The sequence below is a fragment of the Ceratotherium simum genome, chromosome 19, assembly GCF_057802395.1.
Source record: "Ceratotherium simum simum isolate JZ-2026a chromosome 19, ASM5780239v1, whole genome shotgun sequence".
NCBI lineage: Eukaryota > Metazoa > Chordata > Mammalia > Perissodactyla > Rhinocerotidae > Ceratotherium > Ceratotherium simum.
The window spans coordinates 23901028-23921518 of NC_141918.1; the positions used below are offsets into that span (position 1 = coordinate 23901028).

The 20491-nt window shown below is 39.5% G+C and overlaps 1 protein-coding gene across 1 annotated transcript in view; it reads right to left on the reverse strand.

Annotated features, from left to right (window-relative positions):
• SIM1 (SIM bHLH transcription factor 1) overlaps positions 1 to 20491 on the reverse strand; it is a 62529-nt gene that overhangs the window by 17927 nt on the left and 24111 nt on the right. The window contains exon 9 of the mRNA XM_004422153.3: positions 5458 to 5626. Within this exon, the coding sequence (XP_004422210.1) occupies positions 5458 to 5626 (169 nt within the window). The remainder of the gene's footprint in view (positions 1 to 5457; positions 5627 to 20491) is intronic.

The following is a 20491-nucleotide window of genomic DNA, read 5'->3' on the forward strand; positions in this document are numbered from 1 at the left end:
ATCGTGGAGAAAACCTGTTAGTAACCAGGGAAGGATGGGCACCAGCCAACAGTCCCTGGACATCACTGCCTGCCCCCCACCACCCCCCCCCAACACGTGCCAGGGGAATGAAAAGGCAGAAGCTGTGGCCTTGAGGTCCCATGACCAACCCTAAGTTACAATTCCTCTCTAAAATGTTGGTCTTGCCTCCCCATTGAGACCATGGACATGGTTCCTTAAGGACCCCACCTTTAGCATTTTAGTGCACATAACAGATATTTAACTAAGTGCAAGAGTTAGTAAAAGCCAAAGTATAAATAGTAACACAGAGGTCTTACCTTACTGAGTTTTCTAAAATAATACTCAGAGGTTCACTTATGAAGATGATCTAAAAAGACCATAAAGGTCCATTCTAATAATCTCCTGGTATTTCTATAGAAGAGGGAGAGTAATCTCAAGTTTATACACGGCCAGAAAATATAAACAAGCCTGTATAGTGCAAGAATTTCTGAAAAGGTGACTTCATTTTTTTTTGTAAGATGCATTAAAATTTTTTGTCATTAATAGCGAAGGATTACATATTTTCATGTTACATATAAAACATGAAATGAAGAGATCTCTATCCTGGTAGTGAGAAAAGTACTCTGTATAATAGAAAACTACGCTGCGAAATCCTTGGTCCTTCTTTTCTCTATAACTTAAAAAGTCAGCATAGCCAGCACTTGTGTATTTTTGAGGCCAGAAGAATCTTTGCAGAAAGAGAGTTTCTACCTTCACCAAAAGGAAGCCAGACTGTTGGCAATGAAAATGAAGAGGGTTCTGTGGAATTATTTAAACTAACAGATGTGGAGTAAAACCTGCAAGTGTTACAGTGTATCTGTAGCAAGTGATTCAATACTTTCAGATTTCAGAAGCATACACAGTCTAACGCATGCACTGTTACTAGGAATTACATAGTAGGTTGGTTATTACTGACTAGGGAAAAAGCAAGAGGAGGGCAGGATGATGCAATAAAACAGGACGGCACGCACCGTCTATAATAAACGTAACAACTGTAAACATGCCAACATGAGAAGTATAAAAGGAAACTGGAATCAGGAGGCAATTTATTCATGATTGACATGGCTAAACGATGCCAAGATAACTTCCAACTGTATTAGAGGAGCCGTGACTAGTTCCATAAAAAGACGTGAAGAATAGTCTAGCAATCACTACTAGCAATTGCTAGGGACAAGGTCTGAAAAATAAATTCTGTAAACTCCATATTTTTAATTCAACAGAACTATGAAAAAGAAAAGTTGCTATTTTCATGAATATAAACCCAATAACAATAAAATACAACTGTCATAAGGGTAAGATTGCTGCTATACAGCAGCACAGTAGCTACTGCAGAATCTTTGGAAATTAACTACAGTATTTCTTACAACAATTTTTCAAAAACAATTCTATTTTGACCTCTCTTGTCCCAAGTAATACACAGAGGTACAAAGGTGATTGAGTCATTCATTAAGTGACTATAATATAATCAAGTCTAAAATCATTCCCAAGGGCATCTCATACCAGCAGGGGACCTGAAAGTTCACCCACTACTGCAGACAAACTGGGCGGTGGCCGTGAATTACAATTTGTGCATATCTCGCATGTTCAAATAAGGGTGCCTAAATGATTCCAAAAAGCAGTGTTGCTGTTCGCCATTCATTGGATATCTGCTGGGAATTTCTAGATATGCCTAATAAATAATATTGATGGAATCACTAAGTCATCATTTACATAGCTAATAAGAGACACGAGATGTTACCCTACAAGCTCGATTTTGCTCTGGAAACTGCCTTTTGAAAAATCTGATGAGAATTTGCATGCTGAAAATATGTAAATATGGAAATAACAAAATAGAAAAGATTTTCTCTTTATTTTTGAGAAAAGAGGCAGAAGTATTTAAAATTAAATACAATTAAAAGCTTGATCACTCAGTAACTAAAAATGCATTTATCATACATCTATTAATACATAAAGAAAAATTCAATACAAGTGTGTCATTAACTACACAAAGTAAGCTTTAAAATGTAATTTCAAAATAAATCTATAATGATCAAAATATATCTATAATGAGAAGAGGTACAAGCACCCAAGGATAAAAAGAATCTTATCGATTCTTCCTTTGCAGGGCCTTTCACTTCAGTAGAGAACTGTAGTTCAGCCCTTCACAGACTCACAGCAGGACTAGTAAAATGAGTGTCTAAGCAGCTTGCCTCAACCACAGTAATGCTCTCATTTCCTGTTCAAAAATGAGAACAAAACAAACTCTCCACAAAACAAACCAAAACAAACTCTAAACTCCTTGGCCTAACAATCCATGTTTCCAAACATATCATCACTAGTCCTCATCCAAAGGGACGTACTCTCCCCCACTTCACCCCCAGACCCAATCACACTAACAGTGTGTCCCTAAATTTCTTCATAATCTTGATCTTCCCAAAGTGTCCTCTCCCTTCCCTTATGCCCATATACCTGAATTCTATCCTCAAAGCCTGGGCACCACACCTTCCTCAGTCATCCAGGCTAGACTCCCTATAGCTGACATCACTCATAAAGCCCTTTGTATACACCATCTCCTAGACATTACTTATTCCGGTATATAAATTACCATTCCAACTGTACTGCAAAACTTAAGGACAATTCTTATACCACTTCTTTATAGTTTAGCATCTTTTACCCAACCCTACCCTCATTCACCACAATGGCCAGCGTAGTATCTTTCCAATGCAGGCGCTCAGGTAGCATCTACTGAGTCAAAGACACATAATAGCAGGGACATATGAAAATTAAAAGCTAAGTATCCCTTAATAATATAAGGACAATTTGGACCAAATAAGACTTTTGAGAAGCTAAATTTTTTTTTCCTTAAAATTTTGAGGGTCTAGAATCCAAGATGATGGTACTGTTGTTTTCTTCCAGCAGAAACAGTAATGAGTTTGCCCTGGATGTCATGCTTTTCCAACGTGTCCTCAGAGGACCCTCTGCTCACCCCACGACAATTGACTGCAAATGCCTGTTCCCTTGTGTGTCTACACAAGTAGCTCCTCAAAAGCAAAGACTGTTCCGTTTCTGATCTCTACGTATTAGTAGCCCATGTACTAGGAACTCAGTCAATAATTGACCTAGCACCATGATTATCTAAAGTAAACACAATTAAAGAATAACCTTTACTAGGCACATAAATGTTAAGTAAACTTAATTCATGACTGTGCAATTTCAAATAAGACATATGGCCAAAATTCTAAAGACTACATTTATATGGGTATTAACCACAAAAATGAACACACAAACGTCAAGAGAAATCCTATGTGGACATACGTGTGTGCATGTTCTTGATTTTTATACATCACAGACCATTTCTAGAAGAAAGCGCAATTTTGGAGAGGGAAAATGAGGGAATACAGGGGATTTTTCTACTTTCCACTCTTCTCTATTGCTTTTTTTTAAAACTATGGAACATGTATAACTTTCAAATTAATTCCTCCCCACATACACAAGGAGCAGTCTAATGGCAGTTAAAATGTTTTTTTATATGAGTAGTGTACCATTAGAGTAAACAAATAGAAATTTTAAATGTTAAGAGCTGAGCATGAAAGAAAACACAGACAATGAGGTTTTGGAAGTCCAAAGAGGAGATTTTGTTGTTTGTGGCTTAATTCCTGTATTACAATAGACAAACTCCTTAACTGTATTTCCTAATTTAAATTCTCCTTTCATCTACGTGTCCAACACTCCCATATATGTAAGGATAGAATTACCCAGAGGCATAATCCATCCTTCCAAGTAGTAAAAGGAGACAATAAAACTCTTTTCCCAAAGTACAAAATAGTAATAAGAAAAGCTTCTCAGATGTTCAATAAAAAGAAGCAAATTTTCCTCCACAGTGACTTGAACTAAAATGCACTTAATAAGTAAAGTGCTCAGTCCTCATAACAGAAAGTATCCACTGAAAAACATCTAGGCATCACACATCTACCTCCCTCCCTTTTGTCAGAGTAAACAAATCTGGTCTTCTGTGGGAGATTTTAAACCACGTGACATAGGTCTCTTGGGGTCGCTTGGGGGCTGGATCTTCTATCTTGATATACCAAGCTGCTAAAACAATTTAGCAAATAGTAGCTTCTTAGTGGCCATTAGTTCAATGAACGACATTTCCTCAAACAGTATACACTGGTAGAAATCAACAGAATAATATAGCTCTGATAACTAAGGAAATAATAGTTTCTGTACCCATTAGATGGCCATTTTTACTTTAAAAAATATCTTAGGGGCCATCCCAGTGGTGTAGTGGTTAAGTTTGTGCGCTCTGCTTTGGTGGCCCAAGATTCACGGGTTTGGATCCCACCTGCAGACCTACACACGGCTCATCAAGCCATACTGTAGTGGCATCCCACATACAAAGTAGAGGAAGACTGTCACAGATGTTAGCTCAGGGACAGTCTTCCTCAAGCAAAAAGAGGAAGATTGGCAACAGACGTTAGGGCCAATCTTCCTCACACACACACTATATATCTGTGTGTATATATATATATATTAAAAAGATAAATGATAAAGGCCATCTTGATGAAATGACTCCAAATCCAGTTTAGTTTTATACCAGCCCAGGAATCATCTCCTGTGTTATTCTAATGAACTGCAGGAAGTTTGATGTGACACCCTTAAAGAAAAGGATGGAGGCAGGTGGTCCCAGGATATCGGGAGTGGGGGATCCCCAGTGCTGTCCTACTTCCTTCAGGCCAGGAGAGAGTTGTGCACACAACTTGACCCAGTCTAGTTTCTATAGTTCAGTAACTAATCAGAAAAATAATTTTTCCTTCCAAGAATCAGGACTCGTCTTTGTACCTTGCAGTGTTTCTGGAATACCTCCTCTGAGTCTCATCAACTCACCACCTTGCAAAGATGAGAAGAGAGTAGCTTTTTCTACCACTCCTGACATCTGGAAGACCCTTTCTATTTCATTCCTCCCCATAAATAGTCCATCTGTGCTCAAATCTCAGGATGAAATGCGTCCTTGATCCTTTGCCTCCACCTCTTAATTTCCTTCTACTTCAGTTCCTATCCTAAAATTCAATTTTTCTACATTAAGCTCTCGTTTTCCATCTTTCACTATGCTGGCTACATCTTTCTGGTTAATCATTGTGGGGAAGACATATAGGATCAATCTCTTTGAAATAACAGAGTTATGGTTCTGACCACAACTGAGACTCTCATGACCTTTATATAAAAGCAATAAACCACAAGATCACTTCAAATTTTTACTAGCACAGTTATTTTAAAGGAAGAAGAGGAGGAAGAAGATAGTTTTAGAAAGCTTTCTAGATTTATAGAAGTTTTAAATTTATTAAAACCAGATAATTAATTCCAAACAGTTTTACTACTTCCTCAACGGTGAGACCAAATCAGGTCACAGAAAAGAAAGATGAAAAAGGGCAATGCACCTACCTGAGGGTATGGGGAAGTCCTGGATTTTGACTTTGAGCTGGAGAGCCTAGGCTTGGCCCCCTTCCTGCTGTCAGTCATAGTAGGAGTGGAGCTGCTGGCATAGGAGAAGGCTGGTTTGGAGGCTGAGATCTGATCCAGAGAGAGTTGCAGCCCTTTGTATTCCGTGTCCCTGCAGGGTGGGAGGACACAGCCCTTAATCAGCCACCACAGGTAACGGATTCCTGCGTTCTCTCACCAGGAATGACAGTAATCCATATTTGAAAGGGAAGCAAGCAAAAGTTAGCCATATATCTGGTTCCTACAAACACCTCAGTTATTTTAGAAATGCCTAACGTTTAACTAACGTGTGTGAATGCAGCTGCCACATATACCACAGCCAAATTATATGATATGCTCAAGAAAATGTTTCAATTAAAAAATACATCTTTCATTATTTTTATAAGTAGAAAATAAATCCATAATTCAACTTCACTGCACTTTTGTTTCCTCACTGTTGAGATATGGATTATAAAACCTACTCTAAAGATTTCCCACGTGGGATGAACTCAACAGACAACTGGCCATCTGATTTATCTGATTATTGGCAAGAAGAATGTCTTTTATCAGCTGTTTCAAGATCAATCACTCTGGTAAACATTCCAAATATTCTTATAGCTAGCAATCTAGTGTAATCAGGCTTATAAGTAGTTAAAAATCCCTTTCAACAGGCTGACTAATTCAGTTACCGTAGAGTACATTTTAGCATCAGTTCTTTCCATTCCTTTCTTCATTCAATAAATATTTAAACTGCTAATATATATATCGGACTATGTGCTACGTGGAGATGAAAGGATATATAAGACACTTAGAGCCTCTGCTCTTGTGCAGAAGACAATATGTTTGGGAGAAGAAACAATAAATGAATAAACAAGCATAATAACTGCAGGCTGTGATTTGAAGGGGATAAAGGGTGCATCTTCGAGAGTTCATTACAAAGATTTTGCTTGAGGTATTTAGGGACTAAAGATGAAAGCCTTGGCCCTGCCCACAGCTACCACCTCAGCCCTCTTCCAGGCAGTAGGGCATTGGTCTGACTCCTCCCTTTTCATAAGAGGATATCAACCCTTCCCACTGGCAACCAAAATAAAATGTTTCAGGGTCTTCTTTATGTGGACTCACGGGAGAATTTTCTCTCAGGTTCCAGAACTAGCTGGGCTGCTCCTGAGTAATCAATTTCTTCTTATCTCACAAACACTGTAAATCATATAACTCATCATGTCTCCCTCTTTGCACCAGAAGTCAAAAAGCCCCCAGCCCCCATCCCATTTGCAACCACCTCTAGCAAGTGCCCAAGTCCTCATGATAGGTATTCTGTGCAACAAACTCCACTGACTTCCTTTATGTTTCTTTTTTTATTTTTCCTTTTCTATACTGGGTTCATCTTTGTTAAAAGTGTATATGCATTTTTTAATATTCTTTGGATTAATACAGGTATATGAAATGCAATAAATGAATGATATTATATATGTAAAAGTGACTGGCAGATTTCCATGGGTTAGCAAATATTCATTTAACTTCTTTTCTTTTCCCTATTGGTTCTCTACAGAGAGATCAGGCAAAAGCAAAAGTATAATTCAGTCAAGAAGTCCCTCAAGTGACTAGAAATAGAAACCAGCTCAAACAGGTCCAATACTATCACTTACACAAACTACAATGTAGTACTCCATATCAGCACATTAGGATGGCTTCATATCAAATAGTCCATCTGCTCAGTGCGAGTTAAAAATATACCCAAATTCTCCTACATGAGCAACAAAAACTTAGAAGGTGGGCAGGCAATTTGTCCTTCAGGCTGGGGAAGTCTGGTGACGTCACTGGTCTGCTTCACTGCTCTCATCAACTCCTTCTAAGGACAACATACAACACAGACTCTGAGCCCTCCCCCATCAGAAATTCAGGGCCCTCCAAAGTGTGACTCCTACCTATTCTTCTGACAATATCTCAAAATTTTCCTTCACCAGCCCCTCACTTTATCCAAAATAGTTCTCTCCAAACTGATCTTATACTTTCCTGACTCTCTCCCTCTCCCAACATGTACCTATAAAACTCCTCTTGGGGCTGGCCTGGTGGCATAGTGGTTAAGTTTGCCCACTCTGCTTCGGTGGCCTGGGGTTCATGGGTTTGGATCCTGGGCGGAGACCTACACACCACTCATCAAGCCATGCTGTGGCAGCGTCCCATATACAAAGTAGAGGAAGACTGGCACAGATGTTAGCTCAGGGGCCATCTTCCTCAAGCAAAAAGAGAGCAAATCTTCCTCACACACAAAAAAAATCCTCTTATAAAGAAATATCTTAAATCCCACTCACCCCACGAAGCCTTTCCTGACTGCTAACCCACTCAGGCCTTTAATACACATTGACTGAGTGTCTCCATGAAGACCCTGTTCCAGGGGCTGGGAAGACAGCAATGAACAGAAGGCTAAGTCTCAACCTTCATGAAGAATGCAGCAGGGCCAGTTCCTGAGGGAACCAGAAACTATCTTTTCCTCCTCTAAACTTATTTTTCAAGTGATTATGTCTCACCCTTCCCAGAGGATTCTAAGTTCCCAGAGGACCAGAGTCACGAGATATTTTGTTATATTCCAATGGCCATTTGCACTATATTTCACATAGATGGGAGAGGAAGAAGATAAGGATGCAACCAAAAAAGGATCGTTTTCTCCAATTGCATCCCAACAGCCTTTCTCCACAGGAAAAGACCCCCTTGGGATGTGAGTCTCCTGACCCACCTGCCCTGAGATTGCATGTGTGTGAGAGTGAGCCAGGCAAGCTGGGATCTGAAGCAGGTGGAGCCCCCACCCTTGGGCATCTCTTGAGTCAAATGGACTTCTTTCCACTGAGCAGCAGAGTATCCATTCAGTCCCTGCCTGACAGGATATAGACTGACAGCAAAAATCATGCACCCCTGAAAATATGGCCAAAAACTTTGTAAACTCATTCCTAATGCAACTTTTCAGCCCAGGGACTTCACGGCTACAAGCGGAGAGTAAAAAAGGATTCATTTTTCTCTTGCACACTTTCAGACCCCCAAAGTATGTATCTCAACTACTGAAAAAGTCTTTGCAAAATTTTTGCATAGCTTCCAATGACAGAAATACTCCAAATTAAATAGGCTTAAATAAAATTTCAAAACCAATAAATGGTTTGAAATTCTCCATCTTCATATGAACACTCTAATAAATGTAAGAGAAGTTATACAATACTCTTGATACATTAATAAAAATATTAACGTTTTGGTGCACATCAAAAAATACAAAAAGAATTCACCAAAATTCAGCAGAAGACCATGAAGTCAGGTAGATCAGGGTTGGAGCCACTTACTGTGTGACAACCCTTCCAGAGATCAATTTCCTCCTTATAACTCATATAGTGAGGCTTAGATGAAATATTACATGAAAAACTCTTAGCACAGTGCCTAGAACAGTAAATGCTCAATAAAGAATAAGTGTTATTTCATAACATCCACACTTTGTGGCAATTTTTGGCAATTGATTTCCCCAGCATAATAGTTTTACTTTGGTAGTGATTTGTAACGCATTTCATTACAAACATCTCCCTATGCGGTATTTCTTTCCTTTCTACCCCAAACTCATTTTAATTTGCTCTATTACTTTTTAGCCTCTCAAATCTACTGTAGTATGGCCAAAATACTTATTACGGTAAGTTCTTTATTGCTAAGTCAGCAGATGGGGACCTTAGAGCAACACAGACCGGACACTCTGAGAGGAGTTCGGCCTTCCTGTTTCTCTGTTCAAAACTCTAACAGTTCAAAAGATGTGTTAGGATGAAAAGCACAGTAAAAAAAAAATACCCAAAGACATTTCAAGTATGGTTGATGTGCTGCCAAGAGCTCTGAATGGCAGAATCACTGAGAACAAAGCATTTGTTTTACTTTTAGAATTCTATTAAATTGAATATTTCATTTGTAGAGATTAAAGGGCTAGCTGCTGATTGGAATCACATTACAAGTTCCATTTTCCTCCTCCAAACTCAGACACAAAGAAGATTCTGGCTCTACCTCTCTCCCTTCCCCACAGTGAGGCATGTTCTGGTATCACACACATCCTCTAAGTTAGGTCTAGGCATAGCAAAGCCTTTCAAGGCTTCCCTGTGGAGGCGGACAAAATAAAATACTTGGGCGCACAGAACTTAGACTCTAAAATGAGTGCAGCGAGGAATTTGACTTAGCTGACTTTAATAAAGGAGGGACACAGCCCGGCTCTACTTCTAAGCAGCTTTCTTGAAAAGTGCCATATAGACCATGTTTGTAACTCCATAGGTAACCCTCTTAAGGGCAGCTCATGCTGTTCTCCCAGAACAGCACATGATAGGCATATCAAAAGAGGAACTGTAGCATATGTTATTGTGCATATTTTTCAAAATGGCTATTGATATCAATTTAGATTTGTTTTGTTTTGTTTTTGGTGGGGTTTTTTTGGTGAGGAAGATTGTCCCTGAGTTAACACCTGTTGCCAACCTTCCTCTTTTTGCTTGAGGAAGATTGTGCCTGAGCTAATCTGTGCCCATTTTCCTCTACTTTGTATGCAGGATGTCGCCACAGCGTGGCTTGATGAGCAGTGTGTAGGTCTGCGCCCAGGATCCGAATCTGCAAACCCCGGACCACCAAAGTGGAGCGTATGAACTTAACCACTATGTCACCAGGCCAGCCCCTACATTTGTTTTTTTCCTCCCTTTAATGACTTGAACCAGAGCTGCAGACATCCTCAGGTACCTCAGCTCTGAAAGTAATGTGAAATGGGTAATTTGCAACCACTGGGACTTGCAGTTTGTCAATCTCACTCATATTTGCACAGACCAAAGTAATCCTCTTATTCCATTATGGACAGTCAGAAATCATCCAATTTGCAGAATTAACCATCTGAGTCTACTCTAAATTTTATAATAGTCATGTACATATTTGGAATTACTCAAATTCCAACAGAATAAGAGGGGCCATTTTTGTATCATCGGCCGCTTCAGCCTTCCCTGAAGCAATAAGCCACACGCACTCACGAGGTAAATGCCAACTTTCTATATGGGGAACTCAGGGTGACACCCTTACAAAGCAAACGAAGGTGTCTTCACTGCTCAAAAGTACTGTCAGCTTCAGAGAAATGCATCAATATCATTTCTATCATTTCAACTGAGAGACCGGCCTCCATGATGCCAACAGCAGCACTAACATATTTACAACCTTCCAGTAAGTTGGAATGAGTGTAGAGAGAAGCAATCAACAGTATTTTATCAGTTTATGTTGAGTCAAGACTCTTTGCAAGAATTTTCTTCTTCGACTCCACCACACTCCATTCCACTTCCATCATAGACAACTGAATTTTTGCTTTTGTCGTGTCCATTTTGGAGCTCGCCATAATGAAGCTTCTTTGTTGACTTTATGCTATGTGGCAATTCTTCAAAGATGTTGCCAGATTTCCCAATTGAGCTTTATTTAAACAGCTGAAGGTGATCAAATTACCGAGGAAAACGTGGAAACAAAGACATACAATTGATTTGCCTCCAAAGGCGCTGACTGAAATAAGCAGAGGATTGCATTAAACCGTGATCGGATTAAGTGGGAATGACTGCGCCTTATACTAAACTTTTTAATTGGATTCTAGAGTCACTGTTACACGAAGTGCATGACCTTCTTCATATTCTGGCAGAGTTACTGCCTGGCCACTGGGTAAACCTCCTCAGCAGAGAGACCTACTTTACGTTTCATTTTCAGGCTCCCATGGAGTCCAGCAGAGATAGCTGATGAGGAGGATTCCTTACTGTGAGGGGCTCACAGACTAAGACAATCTGCTAGGAAATTAGGCTAAGGCACCCTTGGAAATGTAATAGTTTCATACTAATAAGTGGATTTGTGTTTGCTCCTTGTGGTTTTCTCCATCCGATTTGGCGATTTTAGTAGTTCCCAAAAAGTCTTTGGTTTTACATAAACATTGCCTCTGCCTAGAAGTATTTCTCCTGCATCTTATAGGTTTCATCTAACATGCTATGACGCAGATGGCACCATAGGGTAAGGGATGGCTTCGGCACAGAGTTTACTATCACATGGTGATTTCAAGATGGAAAGACAGCAGTATAAACAATAGGCAAACAATAACAACCAAAAAGTAAGTTAAAAACTGTAATGTGTCAGTAAGATGTGGCAAAGTCAACCACATTACAGGGATTGTATAATACCTTCATAACAACCCGTGACACAAGTTGAAATACAGGTAAATCCAGACCTGCCACCACACTGCTTCTGAATTTATATCCTTACCCCCATGGGCCATGGTGATTTCTCCCTGCTCCCTCTTCTGAGCTCCTATTCACTACCTCTCCCACTCATTTGGCACTTCTAGTTCTGTCTCACGGTGTGGTGAATGGCATATCTGCTACAATGTCCTAAATTCCTTGTCTTATAACAATCTCTATTTACTGTCTAGCACAAGATTTTAGAGAGAAAAGAGGCTCACTGCATGTGATTAACAGTTGCAATAAACTTTCATTCATCTTAAATCCAAATGACCAAAAATTTTAAAAACTGGCAAACCTTTCTACACAAATGAAAGACACTTGCTAAGTAAGCAAATTTATGTGAGAGATTTTTAAATTCCCAGATTATAATTAATAATGGTCATTCCGAAATTCTGTGAGATTCCAAGTCAAAGAAATAAATTATATGCTATTGTTTTAGTGTTATGTACATGAATACAATGCATTTATTTTTTATCAAGTTATAATTCAGGCATGGCATATGTGATATTTAGGCAAACTAGAATAATAAATTAATTTTATCCTCAACCATTTATTTGGAACTATTACAATCATATTGAAGAAGTGAGGAGGAGTAGCACTTTAAACCCCCATAGAAATAACTTCTACAAATCAATAATAAATACAATATCTCTGCAATAGAAAAATAAGAAAAGGATGTAAACAATGCACAAATTGCTGAGAACCTTTTAAAGATTTAGTCTCATGAGTAATAACCTATACGAATTAAGGCAGCTATCAGATGTCATTTTTGCCTTTCAAATTGACAAAGATTTTTTAAATGACAATAAATCTCAATGAAGATAAGGTGAAATAAATGAGCATTCTTATATATTACTGGTAAGAGGGTAAACTGGCATTATTTATCAAGAGTCTTAAGAATATTCAAACCTTAAATCTAGTAATTCCACTTCTAGGAATATCTTATGAAAATAATCACAGATAAATATCAGTCTATATGCAAGAATGCTTATCAGCATAATTTCTTATATTTAATTGTAAATAAATAAGAACCAACAATAGAAGCATTACTTAATTATGGTATACCCACGTGAAAAAATATTATGCAGTCATTCAACTGTTTCACTCTAATGACATAAAAAATACTATTGGGGAGCTGGCCCTTTGGTGTAGTGGGTAAGTTCAGCATGCTCTGCTTTGGCAGTCTGGGTTCGCGGGTTTGGATCCTGGGCGCAGACCTACACCATTCATCAGCCATGCTGTGGTGGCGACCACATACAAAATAGAGGAAGATTGGCACAGATGTTAGCTCAGGGCAAATCTTCCTCAACAACAACAAAAAATACTATTGATAAAGTGGAAATTTATCTCTCTTTAAATTAACACGTATCGTACATGTGCAGTAGGAGGCAAAACATAAAAATGTCAACAGTGGATATCTAGAAAATAGATTAAAGATGTTCTATATCTTTAATGCATTATCTTAACTTTTTCTATAATAAACATGTATTATTATAGAAACATTTATAATCAGAAAAATATTCTTTAAAAAAAACACTAATGAGGCAAATTTCAGGTACTCCTACTTCATATTGAAATGATTTCTGAATTTCTTCTTCAAGGTTTCTTCTTTGTGAATAATATTAAATTACAAAAGAGAAAACGCTACTAAACTTCTTTCCCCATAGGTTCAACTTCTCAGGCACGTCATTTATAATTTCTAAATATCCCAATGTCCATATGCTCTGAGTGCCTATTCATTTCTCTTACTTTCTGATCTATTTTCCACTCTCCCTACCTTACAGAATTATGTCTCTGCAGGCTTTCCTGCGAAGTATATGACTTTATGTTTCCTTCTTTGGAGACTATAACTTAAATTATTACTTCTAATTGAAAAAAAGAAACTCTTGCCATGTAGTTTCTTAAAACAATTTAGTTTCATGTGAGTTATAGATGGCATATTTGTTATGGTTTAAACAGAGTAAACCCTACTTTGGGGCCACTTGTCTTATTCCAAGGAACTTCATTTTTTATGCTCAGAAATTCATTCTATAGCTAGCTACTAAAGTTTTAGGTGTATCTGTGAATCTTCCAGGTCTAAGTTCCAAATTCTATTGATCTTTCGGCTTTTCTGTTTCTTATTTTCTTGAGGTGGGGGGCTGGGGGATGCTGGTGTTTAAAGGTTAGATCTGAACAAATTAAATGCAAAATGCGCTGCCTTTTTCACCAAAGGCATAAATTAAAAACTGTCAGTCTCCTGTCCCATAATCAGAACCCCTAATTGTAGCCCACGTCTAGAAAAAAAAAGTCAAATATAAAGAAAGAAAAAGTGATGCTAATATCAACAAAGTTTTTCTCTTAAAATTTTCAAGCAATTGAAAACAAAAGGCACACACATTATTCTGGCCCCCCTTTTCCATCTCCTTCCATTCTTTCCCACTTCCCCACCCTCAATGTCCATCCCCCTCAACTTCACTGTCATTTATTAAGCTGAGGTTTTTCAAACATATGTTCCCTTTAGAACCCTCCCAATACCTAAGATAACTAGTAATGGAGGAACCCATCATCTACCACCTTATATGTGGTTGAAGCTTTGTTCTCACAGGAACAGCTTTCCCACCTAGTTCTTCTGACTCTTACAAAGCTGCTTCTTAAACCCTAAAAATATCCTCTGGCAGAGACGCGAAATAAGCACACTTCCTATTTTCAACTCCACAAACTCCAGGAACAGAAAAGGTACCGGTAATCTTAAGAAATAATCTTCCTCCAACACTGGGAAATCTGAATCCCATACTCAAGGCCGTGGGGTCCCCAAATTCCCCCACAGGGCCTCGTGTGGGGAGACCCAAAAGGCCAAACCTCATGCACTGTTGGAAGCTCTGCCTTTTCTGCAAAACACAAAGGCACTGACATTTCTGCAGATAACAGAAAAGTAGAAACTCAGACGTTGAACTCCCGAGGAAAAGATGTAGCAAAAATGATGGCGTGATGTGATGTTTTCAAATGCTCAAATCTTCATTTGTTTAACTTAAATATTTTAAAATATGTCCTATAGCATTTATTCTTGATTAAACCTCTTCTAGACAGTTAATCATTAATGGTTTCTTTACAGCTGCTGTGCAAACAATTCATTCATACCTATGACATATCAAACCTCACAGACATGTTCTTTAATTGGATTAATTTATTTCTAATCTCCTTAAGCCCTTACTACTGTAATGCTTGTCTAAATATACATTAAACTCTATTATTTAAACGGCTAAAATAAATTTGAGATGTATTTTATGAACAAAAATTCACAATTCAACAAATCTTCTGCCATTATTATTATTATTATTATTATTATGTGCTTCAGTATTCAGACACTATTTAAAATTGCCTGGGAGATAAATTGTGTTTAAACAAAATAAGTTCTGAATTGTTGTTAGAGATTTTGGATTGCCCACCAAAATGCCAAAATTTTCATTGTCTCTATATTTGGAGTCAGAGAGCTTGTATAATACTCTACAGAATATATAGTTATCAATAGGGTCCATTACCAAAGACAGAATAGGCAGCTGCCTGCTTTTATGATTTGTAGGGCTTGAGAAGTTTCCAGGGCCCCCATGAAGATGTCTCAATAATGGTCTACCGAGGGCCAGCCCTGTGGCTTAGCGGTTAAGTGCGCGCGCTCTGCTGCCGGCGGCCCGGGTTCGGATCCTGGGCACGCACCGATGCACCGCTTCTCCAGCCATGCTGAGGCCGCGTCCCACATGCAGCAACTAGAAGTTAGATGTGCAGCTATGACATACAACTATCTACTGGGGCTTTGGGGGGAAAAAATAAATAAATAAAATCTTTAAAATAAATAAATAAATAATGGTCTACTGATACTTAAAATCTACCACTAGATATTTATTTCTTTGGCTTTAAACAGATGGCCCAGAAAGAGATAATAGAGTAAACCTCATCTGTTATCTTTCATTGATTCAGTTTCTCAGCTCCTTTCCCTAGAGCAGTGGTTCTCAAACTTCAGCGAGTGTCAGAAGCGCCTGAAGAGTTTATTAACACACAGCTGGCTGGGCTCCACCTCTCAGAGTTTCTCATTTGTACGTCTAGGGTGGAGCCCATCAATTTACATTTTTAACAAGTTCCTGGGTAGGGCTGAGGCTGCCAGTCAGGGAACCACACTCTGAGACCTAGAGCAGTTGTTATCTGGGATGAAAAAAACTAAAGGCATCAGGTGAAAGGGGACCAAAGAGAAGATGGAGAACCACTGAAAAGGGAGGGAACAATTCAAGCTTCACACTTCTCCAGGGCCTGACCTCCCTGCATATCTTTCACCCAACTACTCCCTGACTGCTTGCTTCCTCTTAGCCTCCTTTTGGGCACCTCCTGTCCCTGAAGACTCCATCACACTGGAGAGCCACCGGGCTTGGTATTCAGGTTGCTTCTCTTCTCCAATAACACCCACTCTCCAGCGAGCTCCTCCACTCTGCTGGCTTTAAATGCCATACGCTGATGATCCCCATTGTCCAGCCCAGACCTCTCCACGCCAGACACCCAGACCCAACCGCCTACCAGACATTCCCACTCTAGTGAATGACAGGCATCTCAAACCAAAGATGCCCACACAGAACCCGTGATTGCTGCCTCTGCCTACAGATCCACTCCTTCCCACTATTCACTCAAGTGGCTCAGGCTAAAAATCTAGGTGCTGTTCTTGACTCCTCCCATTTTTTCACAACTCATATCAATTCGTCGGCAAACCCCATCCATCTACCTTCAAAAGATATCCTGAATCTGATGCTCCACCACCACCTCCCTCTTTCAAGCCACCATCTTCCCTCACACAGACGATTAAAATCATTTCCCAACTGGTGTCCTTGCCTCTACCATCCACCCTCTCCAAAGCCTATTCTCCACACCAGCCTGAATGATCTTTTCAGAGCTTAAATTAGCTCGTGCCATGCCTCTGCTCAAAACTCTCCAAGGGCTTCTGAAAGCCCTCAAGACCCATGATCTGACTCTGACTATTCCAGCAACATCTCTTTCTGCTCTTCCCCTCCCTTTCTCTGCTCCAGCCACAGTGACCTTCTCCATTCATCAACGTGCCAGCTGGTTTCCACCTCAGGGCCTTTGCACTTGCTTCCACTGATGGGAATGCTCTCCTTGCAGGTCTCAGTATGGCTGCCTCCCTCCTTTCATTCAGGAGTCTTCAGAGAGGCCTTCCCTAGCCACTTGCATCTCTTTGTCCTGCTTAATTTTTTCTCTTTCATTTCCTAACATTATACCACATATTTATTTGTTTAAAAGTACAGTTTCTTCCCACTAAAATTTAACCCCATGGGGGTAGGGACTTTGTCTGTCTTGGTCACAGCATAGTCCTACCACAGAGCCTGGCACTGGGGAAATACTGAGTGAATGCAAGAACCATCCCCAGTTTGCCATAGAGAGGACTACACTCTACAACATTTCTTACCATCCACTTAATTACAGCAACAGAAACTAAGCCGACTCTAACAATAGAAATTTGTTTATAATGAAGGTCCTATCTAGTCAACTGAGAAGAGACACAAATAGAAAGGAGATTATAATGTAAAATGCCATGCAGCATCTCAAAATATTTTCCCCTGGTTTTCAATTAGCCCTCACAATAAAATGCTACCCTGCCTTTTGCTATTTCTCTAATTGCTCTAATTGCAGGAATGAAATTGACACCCACCCTGCCCTCCCCTTTGTGGGCTCCATCCTTCCAGCATTCCTGCGCTATAACCCTGCAGGGGTCCATTACCCAAATCCAGCACAACAAATGCTTCACTTTGGCGGGGCTATAGTAAGATTTCAACAGCTAATAGAAATGCTGTGACTTCCAACACTATTAGTCTCTTAACAGCTTATAAAAATTAAAACGAAAAGCCTTGTGTTGCATTTGGTTAGTGCTGCAAAAAAAAAAAAACCTGCTTTTTTCCTGTCGTATATTTGGACAGCAATATCAATTAATGGGAGTGTTGAAAGAAGTAAATCTCATGGGTTCTTACCTTCAGCCACCAGAACACACTATAGTTGTCACAAGCACAGAGAGGAAAATGAATGACTGAGAGCAGCAGCAAGCCACAAACCCCTAAAAATGCTCAGAACCAAGGATTCTATGTTTGTAATGGTTTTCAGTAGGAGGAGGCAAGAGACAGCACATTCTCAGATTGCATTAGCAGAGAATGTTGCTGTTCTCAGAGAGATGTAAAAAGTGGCAAGGGACTTGGGTTTAAAAGTACAAACACAAGAGAGAATCCCACCTTAATGGGTACCATTATGACATCCAGTTCAATATAATGAGGCTATTTCCACGATCTGGCCAGCAGCCCACGTTAGCACGGCTTTACTGATGTGGATACAACAAATTCTGTTTGAACAAGAAATCCCCAGGAAAAGAAAAAGATCCTTTCACAGGCTCTATCTATTTAGCAATCAATCAAAGTAAAAATATCCTTCTAGGAAAGACAGCAGCTCCCATTTGAATCCTGGTAAAATATTAGGGGTTCTAAACAAAATAATGTCTATGGTGATGCTTATGGATTGCTGTTTTGTGAAAATGTCATAACTGTTGATGCTTAAACTGGTGAAGGGAGATGGAGTCGGGCCAAGGGGGTGACCATATTGCACGGCAGTGGACTAAGTTCTGAGTACACCCGACCTGTAAAGCAATTGAGTCACTTTGTGGAGACCTCATATTGAACAAGAGAGTAAACTATTCATAGACCTTTGCAAAATCTCTGCAAAGGTCATATTACTTCCTAAATATTGGGTGGAATCATATGAAATTGACAATATTGGACTGTTTTAATGTATAATTAATTTCATATGGTTCACCCTAGTAAAATATTACCTACTTGAAGACAACAGGCCAAAGAGGAAATAGGATGGGCACTGGAGTCCTGGCCTTGAATTGGTATGCCCACTCATTAGCTGTGTTGTATTGACTAAGTCACTTGGCCTCTCTGAGCCTCTGGCACAAAGTAGCAGCCCCTCAAATGTCTTCTTACTCCCCAACCTTTCTAAGTATAGCAACAGACAGAGCACCTTCCACCCTTCCTTCATCGTGGAGCTGACAGTCATCTTCCAGTCTCTCCAGGGCAAGGCAGCAATGCCTGGGAATTACCCCTTACAAAAGAAAAGTAAAAAACACTACAAAAACCCAAAATAATTAGCAACATTTTTAAAAATGTAGTAAGTCTGCAAAGACTATTTTGAATCTAGGGTGATTCTTCAATTTAAAAATTTGCTGAGATCATAATTCTAATAGAAGTCAACCCCAAACGTATTCAAAAATCCCCTTCAAAGCAGAGAAAACTCAGCTCAACATCATTCAGACACAACTGCTCTCTCTCTGGCTGGGGTAATGAGATACACAGGGCCCACTCTGGGCAACATCCTCCTGAGAGTTCAAGTTGGACTTCTTAGCCTGCAACCAGTTGTTTTGCTGCCAATCATGATCTCCCTCACCACACACACAGACACACACCCCTCCCCAGAGGCCCAGCTCCTTCTACCGCCTCCATTCACTCCCCACCATTTAACCAGAGGCGAGTCTGACCACACCTGCAACTTTATTCCCCAGAGGTGACCGGAACAGTGCCAAGACCCTTCGGGGCTCTCTACTTTCTAATTGTGATGGAAGTGCTTCCCTCCAGGAAGGAATCTCAGTCATCAGCAAGCCTATGGGGAAATCAAGCTAGGATACAGTGTGGACGTGGGCTTATTTCTTTTTCCTGGAGTTAGCCTTATTCATTTTGATGTTCCTAGAACTTGGCACAGTGCCTGACACAGGATAGGTGCTCAACAAATCATTGATGAGTATTTTAAAACCTACTAGTCCTAACTTACTGAAGGAGGATCTAACAAGCCTTTCCAGATGTATCAGAATGATCGGTGATTTCTCATTCTCGGGCAACCTTCTGCCTTCCTAAGACTCATGCTCTCGCTCCTTCAGCCCAAAGACTCACAGACATTGATTTTGTGTTTATTGGTAGGCCAAAAATTATTGTATTCAATTTTACTTAAAAAACCACCCTAATAATTCACGTTTACTAGATGTTTCTTTGTGTCAGGCACAGTGGCAAGAACCTCACAAGTTATCTCATTTAATGTTCACAACGATTCTGTAAAGTAGATATTATTATTACCTGCACTTTACAGATTTCGGAAAAAAATAGATATTGAAGTTAAACCATTTGCCGCAGTCACAGAGCCAGTGAGTGGCAGCAGCAGGATTTGAACAGGCGATAGACCCCTAGCCCAAGCTCTTAACTAATAGGCTATGTTGCAAAATAAAATGTAGTGATACCTCATTTCATAAGACATTTTTCAAACATCTTGTAATGCATCCCTATGTTTATCAGGCTTTGAAACATCGCACTAAAAAGCCTAGGTGGCATCACATTCTAATGGCAGTAGGATTATGACGTCAAACGCGGCACTGGGGAGGCCTTCTGGTCCTGCAAATCTGGAACCAACCGTGTATGTGGCTACTTTCTACCTCCTTCTCCTCCAGTCTGCTAGTGTTCAGGTATCCCTCACATTTGCTTCCTACAAATAATTTTTAAAATATAACCATTAAATATTGTTATCACTGTGTATTCATTTCAGTAAGTTTTTACATTCAATTCAGAATACTGACATCCTTTAAAACTTTAAAAACTGTGTTCTATGCCTAGATGCTAAAAAACATATATTTATTACTCAAGTCAGGTGAATATGGTGAAGATATACCAGCACTAATTTGGGAAAGA